This window comes from Bufo bufo, chromosome 3, assembly GCF_905171765.1.
Source record: "Bufo bufo chromosome 3, aBufBuf1.1, whole genome shotgun sequence".
Classification (NCBI taxonomy): Eukaryota; Metazoa; Chordata; class Amphibia; order Anura; family Bufonidae; genus Bufo; species Bufo bufo.
In genome coordinates this window covers 275,167,271-275,189,074 of record NC_053391.1, presented here as the reverse complement: position 1 = coordinate 275,189,074, position 21,804 = coordinate 275,167,271, and the positions used below count along the sequence as shown (strand labels likewise).

Genomic DNA, 21,804 nt, shown 5'->3' with positions numbered 1-21,804 from the left:
TTCCTCCATACGAACATCTCAATTTGTGTTACCAGCGGTCATTGTTTTTGGTGTTAAGACGGAGTCTATTTCTGTTTTTCTAGACAGTGGAGCAGGGGTAAACTTGATTGATGCCCATTTTGCCCGCACTATGGGTTTGTCTCTCTGTACGCTGCAGAGACCTATTCCCGTATTCGCTATAGATTCTGCTCCTCTGTCTCAGAGAAACCTCACCCACATTGTTCGTAATTTACACCTTCGGGTAGGGGACCACCATAATGAGTGTCTTTCATGTTACGTTCTGGAGGGCCTTCCCTCTCCGGTGGTATTGGGTCTTCCCTGGTTGGTAGCGCACAATCCAGTGGTGGATTGGCAGGCCAGGGAGATATTGGAGTGGAGTGAGCATTGCAGAGAGAATTGCTTAAATAACAATTGCTTAATCGCCTCCATAGCTTCCCTACCTACATTTATTTCGGACTTTGAGGACGTTTTTTCTGAAAAGGGTTGTCAGAAACTACCACCTCATCGTCCTTATGATTGCCCGGTTAACCTGATTCCCGGGGCAAAATTACCCAAGTCCAGGTTGTATAATCTTTCGGGTCCCGAGAGACAAGCCATGAAAGATTATATCTCCGAGAGTCTGGCTAAGGGACACATCAGACCCTCTTCTTCACCCGTGGCTGCAGGGTTTTTCTTTGTTAAAAAGAAAGATGGGGGCCTGCGTCCTTGCTTAGATTTCCGTGAGTTAAACCAGATAACCATCCGTGACCCATACCCTCTTCCTCTCATTCCTGACTTTTTTAATCAGATTGCGGGTGCGAAGTGGTTCTCCAAACTTGATCTTAGGGGGGCCTACAATCTGATTCGTATCAGGGAAGGGGATGAGTGGAAGACAGCTTTTAACACCCCTGAGGGGCATTATGAAAATCTAGTTATGCCTTTCGGTCTGACCAATGCCCCTGCTGTCTTCCAACATTTCGTTAATGATATTTTTAGTCATCTCATCGGCAGGTTTGTAGTCATATACCTAGATGATATCTTAATTTATTCGGCTGATCTGAAAACACATGAGGTGCATGTCAGGCAAGTACTGAAGGTCCTACGGACGAATAAATTATATGCGAAAATTGAAAAATGTGTCTTCGCTGTTCAGGAATTACAGTTCCTGGGATATCTATTATCTGCTTCAGGTTTCCGCATGGATCCTGGGAAGGTCCAGGCAATTTTAGATTGGGATCTTCCTGAGAACCTTAAAGCCCTACAACGGTTTTTGGGTTTCGCTAATTTCTATAGAAAGTTCATTAAAAATTATTCAGTGATCGTTAAACCCCTTACCGACATGACTTGGAAGGGGACGGATTTTTCCAAATGGTCTGACGCCGCTAAAGATGCATTTTCCTCTCTAAAGGAGAGGTTTACCTCGGCACCTGTTCTAATTCAACCTGATGTCTCCCAGCCTTTTATTGTCGAGGTAGATGCATCAGAGGTAGGAGTGGGAGCTGTATTGTCTCAGGGTCCGTCTCCTGGCAAATGGCGTCCTTGCGCTTTCTTTTCCAAAAAATTATCTTCTGCGGAGAAGAATTATGATATTGGAAATAGGGAACTGTTGGCGATTAAACTGGCGCTTGAAGAGTGGCGTCACTTCTTAGAGGGAGCAATCCACCCCGTCACGGTGATTACGGATCACAAGAACCTTCTGTACCTAGAATCGGCGAAACGTCTCACCCCTAGACAAGCTAGGTGGTCGCTATTCTTTACCAGATTTAACTTTGTAATCACCTATCGTCCTGGGGCAAAAAATACCAAGGCAGACGCATTATCTCGTAGTTTCCCTGGAGGGGGTAATGTTTGTGATCCGGTACCTATTTTACAAAGAGGAGTGGTTGTCTCTGCTGTACACTCTGTTCTAGAGGGAAAGGTGTTAGAGGCTCAGGGGGACGCCCCGGCCTCTTGCCCCTCAGAGAAATTGTTTGTACCGTTAAACCTGCGTCTTGAATTATTAAAAGAACATCATAATTCGGCACTTGCTGGACACCCGGGTAGTAAAGCAACCTTGGAGCTTTTATCTCGTCGTTTTTGGTGGCCAAGGTTGCGTCAGGATGTAATGGATTTCGTGTCTACTTGTTCTACTTGTGCACGTGCGAAAGTCTCTCATACACGTCCAGCAGGGTCTTTATTGCCACTTTTCATCCCCAATAGGCCATGGACACATCTGTCAATGGATTTCATCACTGACTTACCGTTGTCGGCGGGTAAAACAGTTATCTTGGTAGTAGTAGACAGGTTTAGCAAAATGGTACACTTTATTGCGCTACCCGCACTTCCTAATGCTAAAACTCTCGCTCAGGTGTTTATCAGTGAAATCGTGAAGCTTCACGGGGTCCCTTCCGATGTGGTTTCGGATCGGGGAACCCAGTTTATTTCTAAGTTTTGGAAAGCTTTTTGTTCCCGTTTGGGGGTTCACTTGTCCTTTTCCTCAGCTTTCCATCCTCAGTCGAATGGACAGACTGAGCGTACCAACCAAAACCTAGAAACATATTTAAGGTGTTTTGTGTCTGAAAACCAAGAGTTGTGGTCATCATATTTACCGTTAGCTGAGTTTGCCATAAATAATCATTATCAGGAGTCCACTGGCAAGTCACCATTCCTTGGTGCATACGGTTTTCATCCCCAATTTTGTACTTTCAAAGAGGGGGGGTCTTCTGGGGTTCCCGAAGAGGAAAGGTTTTCTTCATCTCTTTCATCGGTATGGCAGAAGGTGCAAGTTAACTTGAAAAAGATGAGTGGTAAATATAAATGCATGGCCGATAAGAAATGGTCGCCAGGTCCGGACCTAGGAGTGAATGACTATGTGTGGTTGTCTACTAGGAATATTAAGTTGAAGGTTCCTTCTTGGAAACTGGGTCCTAGGTTCATTGGTCCCTATAAAATAGTAGCCGTCATTAACCCTGTGGCTTTTCGCCTGGAGCTACCTCAGACTTTTAAGATCCATAACGTCTTCCATAAATCGTTACTCAAGAAGTATGTTCCACCTCTAGAACCATCGCCGCTGCCACCTCCTCCTGTTATTGTGGATGGTAATCTGGAGTTTCAAATAGCCAGAATTGTTGATTCTCGTCGGGTCCGCCGCTCTCTTCAGTACCTTGTGCATTGGAGGGGTTACGGTCCCGAGGAAAGAATGTGGGTTCCAGCGTCAGAGGTAAACGTCAACAGGTTAATTCAGACTTTCCATGCCTCTCATCCGGAGAGACCTGGTCCTGAGTGTCCGGAGGCCCCTCGTGAAAGGGGGGGTACTGTCTCGAGGGTATCAAGAGCCACGTCTGACTCCGTTATACCCGGGGTCAGGAAGTCGCAGCGGGTGGCTGCGCGCTCTATATCTAAAGATCACGGTGTTTCTTAGTTATTGTTTTCTGTGTTTGCCTTGCTATCCTTTTTGTCTCTCTCAGGGATCCGTAGCTTCTCCTCCTCAGCTGTTTCTTGTCTGCCACTCCCTACCTCCTTATATTCTCCCCTCACACTTCTCTAGTTGCCAGTTATAGAGCTTTCTGCCTGGACATCTATACTGACCCACTGGAGTGGTTAATCCTGGTTGTTGTTCCTGTGTGCTACCCTCCGGATCCCTGTTTGGCTTATTGTTGTCTCCTGTTGTCTCCCACCTGGGAATATATGTTGAGTCTGTGTTGTCTGTCCTCCCCTTGGTGTTTTCCCTTCGAGTTAGTGGTGCGGACTAGTGTTCTCATCGCCCTGTTCACTACCTAGGGCTCAGCTCAGGGAAAGCCAGGGCTTTAGGCACGTGATCGGCGTACGGGTGAGGAACCCGTCTAGGGACGTCAGGGCAGCCAGGTGCCAGCCGCCAGGTGAGTCAGGGGTCACCATCTTCCCTCTCACTTGGGCAGGGCCTTCCTCGTTCCCTCCCTCTGTGTCACGTATGTGATAGCCACGCCGACCGTGATAGTCATTCATAAAAACTTAAGGCACACGCTAGCGTGCTGATAGAAGTGTCATTCTGTGATTAAACCTATAACTGTCACACAGCGCAAAAAAAAACAGGTCTCACATCTCTATTCAACCAAATCTGCACAGTTTTAGCTGGTCAAGTTATTTGTAGTGACCGTCAAAGCAGACTTTTTGTTCTGGGTTGAAAAAGCATTCCCAAATTTGCCATTCTGAAAATAACTAGTTTGTGGTATTTCAGGCCTACTTGAAATCTATCCCAAAAAGAAAATCTTACATTGAAGTTATTGATAGTGTCATTCATAAAAACCTAAGACACACGCTAGCGTGCTGATAGAAGTGTCATTCTGTGATTAAACCTATAACTGTCACACAGCGCAAAAAAAAACAGGTCTCACATGTCTATTCAACCAAATCTGCACAGTTTTAGCTGGTCAAGTGTTTTGTAGTGACCGTCAAAGCAGACTTTCTGTTCTGGGTTGAAAAAGCATTCCCAAATTTGCCATTCTGAAAATAACTAGTTTGTGGTATTTCAGGCCTACTTGAAATCTATCCCAAAAAGAAAATCTTACATTGAAGTTATTGATAGTGTCATTCAGAAAAACCTAAGACACACGCTAGCGTCCTGATAGAAGTGTCATTCTGTGATTAAACCTATAACTGTCACACAGCGCAAAAAAAAACAGGTCTCACATGTCTATTCAACCAAATCTGCACAGTTTTAGCTGGTCAAGTTATTTGTAGTGACCGTCACAGCAGACTTTTTGTTCTGGGTTGAAAAAGCATTCCCAAATTTGCCATTCTGAAAATAACTAGTTTGTGGTATTTGAGGCCTACTTGAAATCTATCCCAAAAAGAAAATCTTACATTGAAGTTATTGATAGTGTCATTCAGAAAAACCTAAGACACACGCTAGCGTGCTGATAGAAGTGTCATTCTGTGATTAAACCTATAACTGTCACACAGCGCAAAAAAAAACAGGTCTCACATCTCTATTCAACCAAATCTGCACAGTTTTAGCTGGTCAAGTTATTTGTAGTGACCGTCAAAGCAGACTTTTTGTTCTGGGTTGAAAAAGCATTCCCAAATTTGCCATTCTGAAAATAACTAGTTTGTGGTATTTCAGGCCTACTTGAAATCTATCCCAAAAAAAAAATCTTACATTGAAGTTATTGATAGTGTCATTCAGAAAAACCTAAGACACACGCTAGCGTTCTGATAGAAGTGTCATTCTGTGATTAAACCTATAACTGTCACACAGCGCAAAAAAAACCAGGTCTCACATCTCTATTCAACCAAATCTGCACAGTTTTAGCTGGTCAAGTTATTTGTAGTGACCGTCAAAGCAGACTTTTTGTTCTGGGTTGAAAAAGCATTCCCAAATTTGCCATTCTGAAAATAACTAGTTTGTGGTATTTGAGGCCTACTTGAAATCTATCCCAAAAAGAAAATCTTACATTGAAGTTATTGATAGTGTCATTCATAAAAACCTAAGACACACGCTAGCGTGCTGATAGAAGTGTCATTCTGTGATTAAACCTATAACTGTCACACAGCGCAAAAAAAACCAGGTCTCACATCTCTATTCAACCAAATCTGCACAGTTTTAGCTGGTCAAGTTATTTGTAGTGACCGTCAAAGCAGACTTTTTGTTCTGGGTTGAAAAAGCATTCCCAAATTTTCCATTCTGAAAATAACTAGTTTGTGGTATTTCAGGCCTACTTGAAATCTATCCCAAAAAGAAAATCTTACATTGAAGGTATTGATAGTGTCATTCAGAAAAACCTAAGACACACGCTAGCGTGCTGATAGAAGTGTCATTCTGTGATTAAACCTATAACTGTCACACAGCGCAAAAAAAAACAGGTCTCACATCTCTATTCAACCAAATCTGCACAGTTTTAGCTGGTCAAGTTATTTGTAGTGACCGTCAAAGCAGACTTTTTGTTCTGGGTTGAAAAAGCATTCCCAAATTTGCCATTCTGAAAATAACTAGTTTGTGGTATTTGAGGCCTACTTGAAATCTATCCCAAAAAGAAAATCTTACATTGAAGTTATTGATAGTGTCATTCAGAAAAACCTAAGACACACGCTAACGTGCTGATAGAAGTGTCATTCTGTGATTAAACCTATAACTGTCACACAGCGCAAAAAAAAAACAGGTCTCACATCTCTATTCAACCAAATCTGCACAGTTTTAGCTGGTCAAGTTATTTGTAGTGACCGTCAAAGCAGACTTTTTGTTCTGGGTTGAAAAAGCATTCCCAAATTTGCCATTCTGAAAATAACTAGTTTGTGGTATTTCAGGCCTACTTGAAATCTATCCCAAAAAGAAAATCTTACATTGAAGTTATTGATAGTGTCATTCAGAAAAACCTAAGACACACGCTAGCGTGCTGATAGAAGTGTAATTCTGTGATTAAACCTATACCTGTCACACAGCGCAAAAAAAAACAGGTCTCACATCTCTATTCAACCAAATCTGCAGTGTTTTAGCTGGTCAAGTTATTTGTAGTGACCGTAAAAGCAAACTTTTTGTTCTGGGTTGAAAAAGCATTCCCAAATTTGCCATTCTCAAAATTGTGGTGAACGGGAACAATGAGGAAAACATCTAATAAGGGACGCGGACGCGGACGTGGACATGGTCGTGGTGGTGTTAGTGGACCCTCTGGTGCTGGGAGAGGACGTGGCCGTTCTGCCACAGCCACACGTCCTAGTGAATTAACTACCTCAGGTCCCAGTAGCCAGCAGAATTTACAGCGATATTTGGTGGGGCCCAATGCCGTTCTAAGGATGGTAAGGCCTGAGCAGGTACAGGCATTAGTCAATTGGGTGGCCGACAGTGGATCCAGCACGTTCACATAATCTCCCACCCAGTCTTCTGCAGAAAGCGCACAGATGGCGCATGAAAACCAAGCCCATCGGTCTGTCACATCACCCCCATGCATATCAGGGAAACTGTCTGAGCCTCAAGTTATGCAGCAGTCTCTTATGCTGTTTGAAGACTCTGCTGCCAGGGTTTCCCAAGGGCATTCACCTAGCCCTTCCCCAGGGGTGGAAGAGATAGAATGCACTAACGCACAACCACTTATTTTTCCTGATGATGAGGACATGGGAATACCACCTCAGCACGTCTCTGATGATGACGAAACACAAGTGCCAACTGCTGCGTCTTTCTGCAGTGTGCAGACTGAACAGGAGGTCAGGGATCAAGACTGGGTGGAAGACGATGCAGGGGACGATGAGGTCCTAGACCCCACATGGAATGAAGGTCGTGCCACTGACTTTCACAGTTCGGAGGAAGAGGCAGTGGTGAGACCGAGCCAACAGCGTAGCAAAAGAGTGAGCAGTGGGCAAAATCAGAACACCCGCCGCCAAGAGACTCCGCCTGCTACTGACCGCCGCCATCTGGGACCGAGCACCCCAAAGGCAGCTTCAAGGAGTTCCCTGGCATGGCACTTCTTCAAACAATGTGCTGACGACAAGACCCGAGTGGTTTGCACGCTGTGCCATCAGAGCCTGAAGCGAGGCATTAACGTTCTGAACCTTAGCACAACCTGCATGACCAGGCACCTGCATGCAAAGCATGAACTGCAGTGGAGTAAACACCTTAAAAACAAGGAAGTCACTCAGGCTCCCCCTGCTACCTCTTCTGCTGCTGCCGCCTCGGCCTATTCTGCTGCTGCCGCCGCCTCGGCCTCTTCTGCTGCTGCTGCCGCCGCCTCGGCCTCTTCCTCCGTCTCTGGAGGAACGTTGGCACCTGCCGCCCAGCAAACATGGGATGTACCACCAACACCACCACCTGCGTCACCAAGCATTTCAACCATGTCACACGACAGCGTTCAGCTCTCCATCTCACAAACATTTGAGAGAAAGCGTAAATTCTCACCTAGCCACCCTCGATCCCTGGCCCTGAATGCCAGCATTTCTAAACTACTGGCCTATGAAATGCTGTCATTTAGGCTGGTGGACACACACAGCTTCAAACAGCTCATGTCACTTGCTGTCCCACAGTATGTTGTTCCCAGCCGCCACTACTTCTCCAAGAGAGCCGTGCCTTCCCTGCACAAACAAGTGTCCGATAAAATCAAGTGTGCACTGCGCAACGCCATCTGTGGCAAGGTCCACCTAACCACAGATACGTGGACCAGTAAGTACGGCCAGGGACGCTATATCTCCCTAACTGCACACTGGGTAAATGTAGTGGCGGCTGGGCCCCAGGCAGAGAGCTGTTTGGCGCACGTCCTTCCGCCGCCAAGGATCGCAGGGCAACATTCTTTGCCTCCTGTCTCCTCCTCCTCCTACTCAGCTTCCTCCTCCTCTTCTTCCACCTGCTCATCCAGTCAGCCACACACCTTTACCACCAACTTCAGCACAGCACGGGGTAAACGTCAGCAGGCCATTCTGAAACTCATATGTTTGGGGGACAGGCCCCACACCGCACAGGAGTTGTGGCGGGGTATAGAACAACAGACCGACGAGTGGTTGCTGCCGGTGAGCCTCAAGCCCGGCCTGGTGGTGTGCGATAATGGGCGAAATCTCGTTGCAGCTCTGGGACTAGCCGGTTTGACGCACATCCCTTGCCTGGCGCATGTGCTGAATTTGGTGGTGCAGAAGTTCATTCGCAACTACCCCGACATGTCAGAGCTGCTGCATAAAGTGCGGGCCGTCTGTTCGCGCTTCCGGCGTTCACACCCTGCCGCTGCTCGCCTGTCTGCGCTACAGCGTAACTTCGGCCTTCCCGCTCACCGCCTTATATGCGACGTGCCCACCAGGTGGAACTCCACCTTGCATATGCTGGACAGACTGTGCGAGCAGCAGCAGGCCATAGTGGAGTTTCAGCTGCAGCACGCACGGGTCAGTCGCACTGTGGATCAGACCCACTTCACCACCAATGACTGGGCCTCCATGCGAGACCTGTGTGCCCTGTTGCGCTGTTTCGAGTACTCCACCAACATGGCCAGTGGCGATGACGCCGTTATCAGCGTTACAATACCACTTCTATGTCTCCTTGAGAAAACACTTAGGGCGATGATGGAAGAGGAGGTGGCCCAGGAGGAAGAGGGGTCATTTTTAGCACTTTCAGGCCAGTCTCTTCGAAGTGACTCAGAGGGAGGTTTTTTGCAACACCAGAGGCCAGGTACAAATGTGGCCAGACAGGGCCCACTACTGGAGGACGAGGAGGAGGTGGAGGAGGATGAGGATGAAGCATGTTCACAGCGGGGTGGCACCCAAAGCAGCTCGGGCCCATCACTGGTGCGTGGCTGGGGGGAAACACAGGACGATGACGATACGCCTCCCACAGAGGACAGCTTGTCCTTACCTCTGGGCAGCCTGGCACACATGAGCGACTACATGCTGCAGTGCCTGCGCAACGACAGCAGAGTTGCCCACATTTTAACATGTGCGGACTACTGGGTTGCCACCCTGCTGGATCCCCGGTACAAAGACAATGTGCCCACCTTACTTCCTACACTGGAGCGTGATAGGAAGATGCGCGAGTACAAGCGCACGTTGGTAGACGCGCTACTGAGAGCATTCCCAAATGTCACAGGGGAACCAGTGGAAGCCCAAGGCGAAGGCAGAGGAGGAGCAAGAGGTCGCCAACGCAGCTGTGTCACGCCCAGCTCCTCTGAGGGCAGGGTTAGCATGGCAGAGATGTGGAAAAGTTTTGTCAACACGCCACAGCTAAGTGCACCACCACCTGATACGGAACGTGTTAGCAGGAGGCAACATTTCACTAACATGGTGGAACAGTACCTGTGCACACCCCTCCACGTACTGACTGATGGTTCGGCCCTATTCAACTTCTGGGTCTCCAAATTGTCCACGTGGCCAGAGCTAGCCTTTTATGCCTTGGAGGTGCTGGCCTGGGCCTAAGTGTGTGACAGTGGCCTGTTCCAGTGGTGGGTGACGTGAAGCCTGATTCTCTGCTATGACATGAATACAGATTCTGCGCTGACATAAGGCCAGATTCTCTGTTACGAGACCGCTCTCCTCTGTCTGGGTGCCGGGGCCTAAATGTGTGACAGTGGCCTGTTCCAGTGGTGGGTGACGTGAAGCCTGATTCTCTGCTATGACATGAATACAGATTCTGCGCTGACATAAGGCCATATTCTCTGTTACGGGACCGCTCTCCTCTGTCTGGGTGCCGGGGCCTAAATGTGTGACAGTGGCCTTATCCAGTGGTGGGTGACGTGAAGCCTGATTCTCTGCTATGACATGAATACAGATTCTGCGCTGACATAAGGCCAGATTCTCTGTTACGGGACCGCTCTCCTCTGTCTGGGTGCCGGGGCCTAAATGTGTGACAGTGGCCTGTTCCAGTGGTGGGTGACGTGAAGCCTGATTCTCTGCTATGACATGAATACAGATTCTGCGCTGACATAAGGCCAGATTCTCTGTTACGGGACCTCTCTCCTCTGCCTGGGTGCCTGGGCCTAAATGTGTGACAGTGGCCTGTTCCAGTGGTGGGTGACGTGAAGCCTGATTCTCTGCTATGACATGAATACAGATTCTGCGCTGACATAAGGCCAGATTCTCTGTTACGGGACCGCTCTCCTCTGTCTGGGTGCCGGGGCCTAAATGTGTGACAGTGGCCTGTTCCAGTGGTGGGTGACGTGAAGCCTGATTCTCTGCTATGACATGAAGACAGATTCTGCGCTGACATAAGGCCAGATTCTCTGTTACGGGACCTCTCTCCTCTGCCTGTGTGCCTGGGCCTAAATGTGTGACAGTGGCCTGTTCCAGTGGTGGGTGACGTGAAGCCTGATTCTCTGCTATGACATGAAGACAGATTCTGCGCTGACATAAGGCCAGATTCTCTGTTACGGGACCGCTCTCCTCTGTCTGGGTGCCGGGGCCTAAATGTGTGACAGTGGCCTGTTCCAGTGGTGGGTGACGTGAAGCCTGATTCTCTGCTATGACATGAAGACAGATTCTGCGCTGGCATCAGGCCAGATTCTCTGTTACGGGACCTCTCTCCTCTGCCTGGGTGCCTGGGCCTAAATGTGTGACAGTGGCCTGTTCCAGTGGTGGGTGACGTGAAGCCTGATTCTCTGCTATGACATGAAGACAGATTCTGCGCTGACATAAGGCCAGATTCTCTGTTACGGGACCGCTCTCCTCTGTCTGGGTGCCGGGGCCTAAATGTGTGACAGTGGCCTGTTCCAGTGGTGGGTGACGTGAAGCCTGATTCTCTGCTATGACATGAAGACAGATTCTGTGCTGACATCAGGCCAGATTCTCTGTTACGGGACCTCTCTCCTCTGCCTGGGTGCCGGGGCCTAAATGTGTGACAGTGGCCTGTTCCAGTGGTGGGTGACGTGAAGCCTGATTCTCTGCTATGACATGAAGACTGATTCTGCGCTGACATGAAGCCAGATTCTCTGCTATGGCATGAAGAGACTGATTCTCTGCTGACGTGAAGCCAGATTCTCTGCTATGGGACCTCTGTCCAATTGATATTGGTTCATTTTTATTTTTTTAATTTTTATTTTAATTCATTTCCCTATCCACATTTGTTTGCAGGGGATTTACCTACATGTTGCTGCCTTTTGCAGCCCTCTAGCTCTTTCCTGGGCTGTTTTACAGCCTTTTTAGTGCCCAAAAGTTCGGGTCCCCATTGACTTCAATGGGGTTCGGGACGAAGTTCGGATCGGGTTCGGATCCCGAACCCGAACATTTCCGGGAAGTTCGGCTGAACTTCTCGAACCCGAACATCCAGGTGTTCGCTCAACTCTAGTTATATGCTTTATAGTAGCCACCATGAGCCATAGACACAATGGACAGGAGAGGACTCATTAACTTATGGCAGAGTTTTCTAGGAATTCTGTGTGACCTCTGCAGAGGTCAGGAGAGAGCTGATAAGTTTTGATATCACCTATTGTGAATGGTGGATAGTGTGTTTTGTGTGTATATAGGTGATTTCTGTTATTCCAATCCTGCTTGTAATGATAAGCAGATAACTGCAGTAAAGTGATATGTACAGAACAGGAAGTGGTGCCACTTATTAGGCTTAGTGACCAGTGTGGAAATTGCAGGATTTTGTGTTTTTTTAAAATAGAGATTAACATCGAAAATGAAAAAAAAATCACTAAAAATTCTTTAAAATACTATATGTTTAACCACTTCAGCCCCCCTAGCTTAAACACCCTTAATGACCAGACCACTTTTTACACTTCTGCACTACACTACTTTCACCATTTATTGCTCGGTCATGCAACTTACCACCCAAATAAATTTTACCTCCTTTTCTTCTCACTAATAGAGCTTTCATTTGGTGGTATTTCATTGCTGCTGACATTTTTTTTTTTTTGTTATTAATCAAAATTTAACCATTTTTTTGCAAAAAAATGACATTTTTCACTTTCAGTTGTAAAATTTTGCAAAAAAAAAGACATCCATGTATACATTTTTCTCTAAATTTATTGTTCTACATGTCTTTGATAAAAAAAATGTTTGGGTAAAAAAAAAATGGTTTGGGTAAAAGTTATAACGTTTACAAACTATGGTACAAAAATGTGAATTTCCGCTTTTTGAAGCAGCTCTGACTTTCTGAGCACCTGTCATGCTTCCTGAGGTTCTACAATGCCCATACAGTACAAACACCCCACAAATGACCCCATTTCGGAAAGTAGACACCCTAAGGTATTCGCTGATGGGCATAGTGAGTTCATAGAACTTTTAATTTTTTGTCACAAGTTAGCGGAAAATGATGATTTTTTTTTTTTTCTTACAAAGTCTCATATTCCACTAACTTGTGACAAAAAATAAAAAATTCCATGAACTCACTATGCCCATCACGAAATACCTTGGGGTGTCTTCTTTCCAAAATGGGGTCACTTGTGGGGTAGTTATACTTCCCTGGCATTTTAGGGGCCCAAATGCGTGCGAAGTAGTTTGAAATCAAAATCTGTAAAAAATGGCCGGTGAAATCCGAAAGGTGCTCTTTGGAATGTGGGCCCCTTTGCCCACCTAGACTGCAAAAAAGTGTCACACATCTGGTATTGCCGTACTCAGGAGAAGTTGGGCAATGTGTTTTGGGGTGTCATTTTACATATACCCATGCTGGGTGAGAGAAATATCTTGGCAAAAGACAACTTTTCCCATTTTTTTATACAAAGTTGGCATTTGACCAAGATATTTCTCTCACCCATCATGGGTATATGTAAAATGACACCCCAAAACACATTCCCCAACTTCTCCTGAGTACGGCGATACCAGATGTTTGACACTTTTTTGCAGCCTAGATGCGCAAAGAGGCCCACATTCTTTTTAGGAGGGCATTTTTAGACATTTGAATCCCAGACTTCTTCTCACGCTTTAGGGCACCTAAAATGCCAGGGCAGTATAAATACCCCACATGTGACCCCATTTTGGAAAGAAGACACCCCAAGGTATTCAATGAGGGGCATGGCGAGTTCATAGAAATCTTATTTTTTTGGCACAAGTTAGCGGAAATTGATATTTTTTTGTTTTTTCTCACAAAGCCTCCCTTTCCGCTAACTTGGGAGAAAAATTTCAATCTTTCATGGACTCAATATGCCCCTCACCTTGCGGTGTCTACTTTCCGAAATGGGGTCACATGTGGGGTATTTATACTGCCCTGGCATTTTAGGGGCCCTAAAGCGTGAGAAGAAGTCTGGAATATAAATGTCTAAAAATTTTTACGCATTTGGATTCCGTGAGGGGTATGGTGAGTTCATGTGAGATTTTATTTTTTGACACAAGTTAGTGGAATATGAGACTTTGCAAGAAAAAAAATAAAAATTCTGCTAACTTGGGCCAAAAAAATGTCTGAATGGAGCCTTACAGGGGATGATCAATGACAGGGGGGTGATCAATGACAGGGGGGTGATCAGGGAGTCTATATGGGGTGATCACCCCCCTGTAAGGCTCCATTCAGACGTCCGTATGTGTTTTGCGGATCCGATCCATGTATCCATGGATCCGTAAAAAACATACGGACGTCTGAATGGAGCCTTACAGGGGGGTGATCAATGACAGGGGGGGTGATCAATGACAGGGGAGTGATCAGGGAATCTATATGGGGTGATCACCCCCCTGTAAGGCTCTAGTCAGATGTCTGTATGTGTTTTGCGGATCCGATCCATGTATCCGTGGATCCGTAAAAAACATACGGACGTCTGAATGGAGCCTTACAGAGGGGTGATCAATGACAGGGGGGTGATCAGGGAGTCTATATGGGGTGTTCACCCCCCTGTCATTGATCACCCCCCTGTAAGGCTCCATTCAGACGTCCGTATGTGTTTTGCGGATCCGATCCATGTATCAGTGGATCCGTAAAAAACTTACGGACGTCTGAATGGAGCCTTACAAGGGGGTGATCAATGACAGGGGGGTGATCAATGTCAGGGGGGTGATCAGGGAGTCTATATGGGGTCATCAGGGGGTTAATAAGTGACGGGGGGGATGTAGTGTAGTGTGGTACTTGGTGCTACTTATTACTGAGCTGCCTGTGTCCTCTGGTGGTCGATCCAAACAAAAGGGACCACCAGAGGACCAGGTAGCAGGTATATTAGACGCTGTTATCAAAACAGCGTCTAATATACCTGTTAGGGGTTAAAAAAAATCGCATCTCCAGCCTGCCAGCGAACGATCGCCGCTGGCAGGCTGGAGATCCACTCGCTTACCTTCCGATCCTGTGAACGCGCGCGCCTGTGTGCGCGCGTTCACAGGAAATCTCGCCTCTCGCGAGATGACGCATATATGCGTCCACCCAGAAGAGCAGGGCCGCCGCCAGGACGCAATCCTGCGTACGGCGGTCCTGAGGCGGTTAACATAAACACATTATTTAAACATTTTCTGATGATACACTCCCATTAACCTCCTAACAGTCACATTAAAATTGGAACAATCTTCCCAAAAATGTCACTTTATTATTGTAGATTTTTAATGTGTCTGCAGTAAATCTTGTTTGCACACAACTCAGGGGACACAATTGCATTTTTAAGTCCTTATTGACATAATTAATTTTAGCCTTAAGGACCAATAATATTTTTCCCCTTTTTCTTCTAGCAGTCAAAACTTTTTAACATTTTCTTCTTCTTTTTTTTATTTTGCAGGATTAGTTTGGGGTGTATATTTAGTGTATTAAATAACTTATTATATTTTTAGGGGGAAAGATTAAAAACAGCAATTTTTACATTATTATGTGGAATTTATTTACGACATTCACTGTGTTGGAAAAATAACATCATTTTATTATGTGGGTCATTACAATGATGATGATGCAAAATTTCTATATATTTTTTCACTATTTTTGCTTCCCTCCTTCAGGCTGTCAGCTCTGCAACTACTCCCCCATTCTCTTCCAGACTGAAAGGCATGGGAAGGGGGAGCTGATTTAGGTGCTCATATCTCTGGTTTGGTACCAGCTAGAGATATGGGATTTGTATTGTTTGAAAGCTGGCATTACAATGCCAGAATGGCAGCAATATCTTCAGTACATGGGAAGATATCACTGTTAGAAATCGGGATACAGTGAATACAGCTGAAAATGAAAGTAAAAGCAGGTTTTACCCGTGATTATTCCTGACTCGATTTCTAACATCTGATATCTCCTGTTTAGCTTTGACTTTAGCTTTTGTATGAAGCCAGCTTTCAAACAAGACCAGTTGCATGATTCTAGCTTCTACCATTCAGGGCATATCAGCAGCTAAAGTAGCCCTCCCCCCTCCACTTTTTGCCCGAGCTGAGCTCCACAGTACAGTTACCGTATTTTTCGCCTCATAAGACGTACTTCCATTATGGAAGCGCTCATTAATACCGGAGGTACGGAAAGCGGTGAAGGCTCTGTACTCACCGCTCCTGGTCATCGGCTGTGCAGGGCTGCGCACAGCGTGAGGGCGCTCTGTGACCTCATGCTGTGCGCACCGGTTCACAGAGCACGGCCGACAGCAGGATGAAGAGGATCTCGATGGTGAGGAGCGGTGCTGTCCTGGAGCAGGAGAGGTAAGTGTTTTTTTTATATTTTATTTGCGCTGATGGCTGGGGGCTGACATATGGCCGGTGGGCTGACATGAGGGCTGATGGCTGACATAAGGGCTGATCGAGGTAAGGGGAGAAAAAAAGAGGGTCAATCCTGTACTCCTGAGATAGGAGATATGGGATAAACACACAGGGCGCCAGAGGTAAAGACCAAAGTGGAGGAGAAGGTAGGATAGAGTTCAGGTTGCACTGAAGAGTGAGGTAATAGACCCAAAGCAGGGCAGCCTAGGTGATGGACTATATGCAGGAATGCGATATAGTAATACTGGAGTGAATCAAAAGGAAAAAATCACCACGTGGCGCCTAACTGCTAATAAGATATTGTATATACTTAAATAAGATGTACACCAATAATAGGGGTTATATATAAATAGATATATACACTCACCTAAAGAATTATTAGGAACACCATACTAATACGGTGTTGGACCCCCCTTTGCCTTCAGAACTGCCTTAATTCTACGTGGCAATGATTCAACAAGGTGCTGATAGCATTCTTTAGAAATGTTGGCCCATATTGATAGGATAGCATCTTGCAGTTGATGGAGATTTGAGGGATGCACATCCAGGGCACGAAGCTCCCGTTCCACCACATCCCAAAGATGCTCTATTGGGTTGAGATCTGGTGACTGTGGGGGCCATTTTAGTACAGTGAACTCATTGTCATGTTCAAGAAACCAATTTGAAATGATTCGAGCTTTGTGACATGGTGCATTATCCTGCTGGAAGTAGCCATCAGAGGATGGATACATGTTCTCATTCTGTTTACGCCAAATTCGGACTCTACCATTTGAATGTCTCAACAGAAATCGAGACTCATCAGACCAGGCAACATTTTTCCAGTCTTCAACAGTCCAATTTTGGTGAGCTCGTGCAAATTGTAGCCTCTTTTTCCTATTTGTAGTGGAGATGAGTGGTACCCGGTGAGGTCTTCTGCTGTTGTAGCCCATCCGCCTCAAGGTTGTGCGTGTTGTGGCTTCACAAATGCTTTGCTGCATACCTCGGTTGTAACGTGTGGTTATTTCAGTCAACGTTGCTCTTCTATCAGCTTGAATCAGTCGGCCCATTCTCCTCTGACCTCTAGCATCCACAAGGCATTTTTGCCCACAGGACTGCCGCATACTGGATGTTTTTCCCTTTTCACACCATTCTTTGTAAACCCTAGAAATGGTTGTGCGTGAAAATCCCAGTAACTGAGCAGATTGTGAAATAGTCAGACCGGCCCGTCTGGCACCAACAACCATGCCACGCTTTCCCATTCTGACATTCAGTTTGGAGTTCAGGAGATTGTCTTGACCAGGACCACACCCCTAAATGCATTGAAGCAACTGCCATGTGATTGGTTGACTAGATAATTGCATTAATGAGAAATAGAACAGGTGTTCCTAATAATTCTTTAGGTGAGTGTATATAGATATATATGTAAAATGGAATCGATATAAAAAATAGATAAAAATTAATAAATAGTAGATAGAAGCCCCTTACTAAAATAAAGGAGGGGGGCATTGCAATGCTCAGTAATCATATAATAAAACCATAAAACAGCTGGTGTATAATATCAGATGAAACACATAAAAATATATAAAAGGTGGTAAACACCGAAACTCACTTCACCAGGGAGGGGTGTAAAGGGATAAAACTCAAGACACCCAAAACAACCACCTCCCTCGCCTGGCTCGCTTGTAGAATGGTTGGAAGATACGGCAGTCCACATCTAGGAACTTCAGGTATAATCCTTTAATAGATAAATAGATCAGGTGGGCTCAACGCGTTTCGGGGATAGACAAACCCCTTCCTCAGGAGAAGAGCAAGTAATAGGCTTATACAAGGTATTAGAACAAACAAACATCTAGATATAGCAGATCCAAATAAAAAAAGGGGGCGTGTTTGGCGCTAAAAAGATCGTCAGTGTCATTTCCGGAAGTGACATCACTAGTTACATATAGAGAACCTAAATACAATTAGATACAAAAGAAGCAAAACATACTGTTCAGTATAAATTAATTAAACATCTGTATATTCCTAAATTAGCCTTAATTTGAATGGTATAGGGGCCAAAAGGGATATCGGGCTGGATATGAATGGGCGGAGAATGGACTTCCGGTCTGTGGAACGCACCAACCGGAAGTGCGTTCCAAATCGCTGTCACAGAGTGAACAGAGGGAGCTGGTGATGTCAGTGAATTGTAGGTAAATGGAAGTGGTAGTAAGCATATGGAATCCTAAAGGCCGGAGGGGGGACTAATATCAATTGTAATAAGGACGAGAATAATGGTTCCGATATATGGAACGCATTGGCCGGAAGTTCCGGTATATGGAACACATCGGTCAGCAATGCGTTCCACCTAAGTTAATCGTGATTTCCGACAGTTTGGGCCGCAAATAGAAGAAGAGGGTGGGATGGGAAATAATATGAATGGTACGCAAATACAAATGAAAACTAAAAGGGATATGTTGGAATGAGTAGAAGCTCCTGGAGTGACAATAATACAATCTGGAAGGGAAAAGTAAAAGATGAAAAAAATCTAACGCCAGATATAGGAACATTTCCTTATATAGAGAAAAGAGAAAATAATATATAAAATAAGACAAATCGATACTGGACATCAATGAAAGATGGAAGAATCACAAAATAATAAATATGATCAACAGTAAATAATAAAAGGACAATATAGTATAATAAGAATATGTAAAAAAGTAGTAATTTAGTAAATAAATACAGTAGAAGCCCAAGCAGGCATCCATAGAAAGCCCTAACAGTGGGGGACCCTGCCGTTAGATTTTTTTCATCTTTTACTTTTCCCTTCCAGATTGTATTATTGTCACTCCAGGAGCTTCTACTCATTCCAACATATCCCTTTTAGTTTTCATTTGTATTTGCGTCCCATTCATATTATTTCCCATCCCACCCCCTTCTTCTATTTGCGGCCCAAACTGTCGGAAATCACGATTAACTTAGGTGGAACGCATTGCCGACCAATGCGTTCCATATACCGGAACTTCCGGCCAATGCGTTCCATATATCGGAACCATTATTCTCGTCCTTATTACAATTGATATTAGTCCCCCCTCCGGCCTTTAGGATTCCATATGCTTACTACCACTTCCATTCACCTACAATTCACTGACATCATCAGCTCCCTCTGTTCACTCTGTGACCACGATTTGGAACGCACTTCCGGTTGGAGAAGTCCATTCTCCGCCCATTCATATCCAGCCCTATATCCCTTTTGGCCCCTATACCATTCAAATTAGGGCTAATTTAGGAATATACAGATGTTTAATTAATGTACAGGGTGGGATATTTATATGGATACACCTTAATAAAATGGGAATGGTTGGTGATATTAACTTCCTGTTTGTGGCACATTAGTATATGTGAGGGGGGAAACTTTTCAAGATGGGTGGTGACCATGGCGGCCATTTTGAAGTCGGACATTTTGAATCCAACTTTTGTTTTTTCAATAGGAAGAGGGTCATGTGACACATCAAACTTATTGGGAATTTCACACGAAAAACAATGGTGTGCTTGGTTTTAACGTAACTTTATTCTTTCATGAGTTATTTCACGAGTTTCTCTTTGTTTACAGCCATTGACATGTCGCCGAGGTTAACACGTGAGGAGCGGATAGAAATTGTGTTGATGTCTGGTGAATGCAGGAACCGGGTCATTGCAGCAGATTTCAATGCAAGACACCCTACGAGACCACCCATCTCCCATGCTACAGTTAGCAAACTGCTTGCTAAGTTTCGTGAAACTGGTTCAGTGTTGGATTTGCCAAAATGTGGACGCATGAAATCTGTCTCTAATGAAGAAACATCAGTGGCTGTCCTAGCTTTATTCAGCAAGAGCCCACAGCGTATCACTCGCCGCATGTCACTGGAGAGTGGCATTAGTCGAACATCCCTTCGGCGGATATTAGCTACTCACAATTGGCACCTTTACAAACTCCAGCTAATGCAGCATCTCAACGAGGATTACCCAGATCGGCGCACTGAATTTGCAGAATGGGCAAAACAAAAATTGGAACAGGACCCTCAGTTTACGCAGAAGATTTTGTTCAGTGATGAGGCAAACTTATATGTGAATGGTGAAGTTAACAAACAAAACCACCGCTATTGGTCTGACACTAACCCACTTTGGATAGATCCCTCCAAGACTGTTGGAACAAAAAAATTGATGGTATGGTGTGGTATATGGGGTACAAAGATAGTCGGGCCATTCTTCATCAATGGAAACCTCAAGGCCACTGGATATGCAAAATTGCTACATGATGATGTGTTTCCCTCTTTATGCACTGAAGCTGGCACGTTCCCTGAGTTTTTCCAGAAAGATGGTGCACCACCACATTATGGGTGTCAGTTCCGAGCATTCCTAGATGAACAGTTTCCTGGAAAGTGGATTGGTCATCGTGGGCCAGTTGAATGGACCACAAGGTCTCCCGATCTGACCCCCTTAGACTTTTATCTTTGGGGTCATCTGAAGGCAATTGTCTATGCTGTGAAGATACGAGATGTGCAGCACCTGAAACTACGGATACTGGAAGCATTTCTCCTGCGGTGTTGCTATCAGTGTGTGAAGAGTGGGAGAAGAGGGTTGCATTGACAATCCAACACAATGGGCAGCACATTGAACAGATTTTATAAGTGGTCAGAAACTTGTAAATAACTCATGAAAGAATAAAGTTACGTTAAAACCAAGCACACCATTGTTTTTCGTGTGAAATTCCCAATAAGTTTGATGTGTTACATGACCTTCTTCCTATTGAAAAAACAAAAGTTGTATTCAAAATGGCCGACTTCAAAATGGCCGCCATGGTCACCACCCATCTTGAAAAGTTTCCCCCCTCACATATACTAATGTGCCACAAACAGGAAGTTAATATCACCAACCATTTCCATTTTATTAAGGTGTATCCATATAAATGGCCCACCCTGTATACTGTACAGTATGTTTTGCCTCTTTTGTATCTAATTGTATTTAGGTTCTCTATATGTAACTAGTGATGTCACTTCCGGAAATGACACTGACGATCTTTTTGGCGCCAAACACGCCCCCTTTTTTTATTTGGATCTGCTATATCTAGATGTTTGTTTGTTTGTTCTAATACCTTGTATAAGCCTATTACTTGCTCTGATCCTGAGGAAGGGGTTTGTTTATCCCCAAAACGCGTTGAGCCCACCTGACCTATTTATCTATTAAAGGATTATACCAGAAGTTCCTAGTTGTCTTGAGTTTTATCCCTTTACACCCCTCCCTGGTGAAGTGAGTTTCGGTGTTTACCACCTTTTATATATTTTTATGTGTTTCATCTGATATTATACACCAGCTGTTTTATGGTTTTATTATATGATTACTGAGCATTGCAATGCCCCCCTCCTTTATTTTAGTAAGGGGCTCCTATCTTCTATTTATTAGTTTTTATCTATTTTTTATATCGATTCCATTTTACATATATATCTATATATATATATATATATATTTATTTATTTCTATATAACCCCTATTATTGGTGTACATCTTATTTAAGTATATACAATATCTTATGAGCAGTTAGGCGCCACGTGGTGATTTTTTCCTTTTGATTCACTCCAGTATTACTATAAGGGCTGATGGCTGACATGAGGGCTGATGGCTGACATCAAGGCTGATAGATGGGTGACATGAGGGCTGATAGATGGCTGACATGAGGGCTGATGGATGGCTGACATGAGGGCTGATACATTGCTGACATGAGGGCTGATAGATGACTGAAGGTTGGTGGGTTGATCTGAGGCATTGGGGGTCTGATCTCAGGTCTGATTGACATTGGGGTCTGATTGGGGCTATAAGCTGAGGTCTGATTAACATTGGGGGTCT

General features: G+C 45.0%; 1 protein-coding gene across 1 annotated transcript in view; it reads left to right on the top strand.

The window, feature by feature from the left end:
• Positions 1 to 21,804, top strand: part of KIF21B (kinesin family member 21B) — a 1,425,990-nt gene that overhangs the window by 386,694 nt on the left and 1,017,492 nt on the right. Inside the window, exon 15 of the mRNA XM_040424150.1 lies at positions 15,842 to 15,887. Coding sequence (XP_040280084.1) covers positions 15,842 to 15,887 — 46 coding nt within the window. The remainder of the gene's footprint in view (positions 1 to 15,841; positions 15,888 to 21,804) is intronic.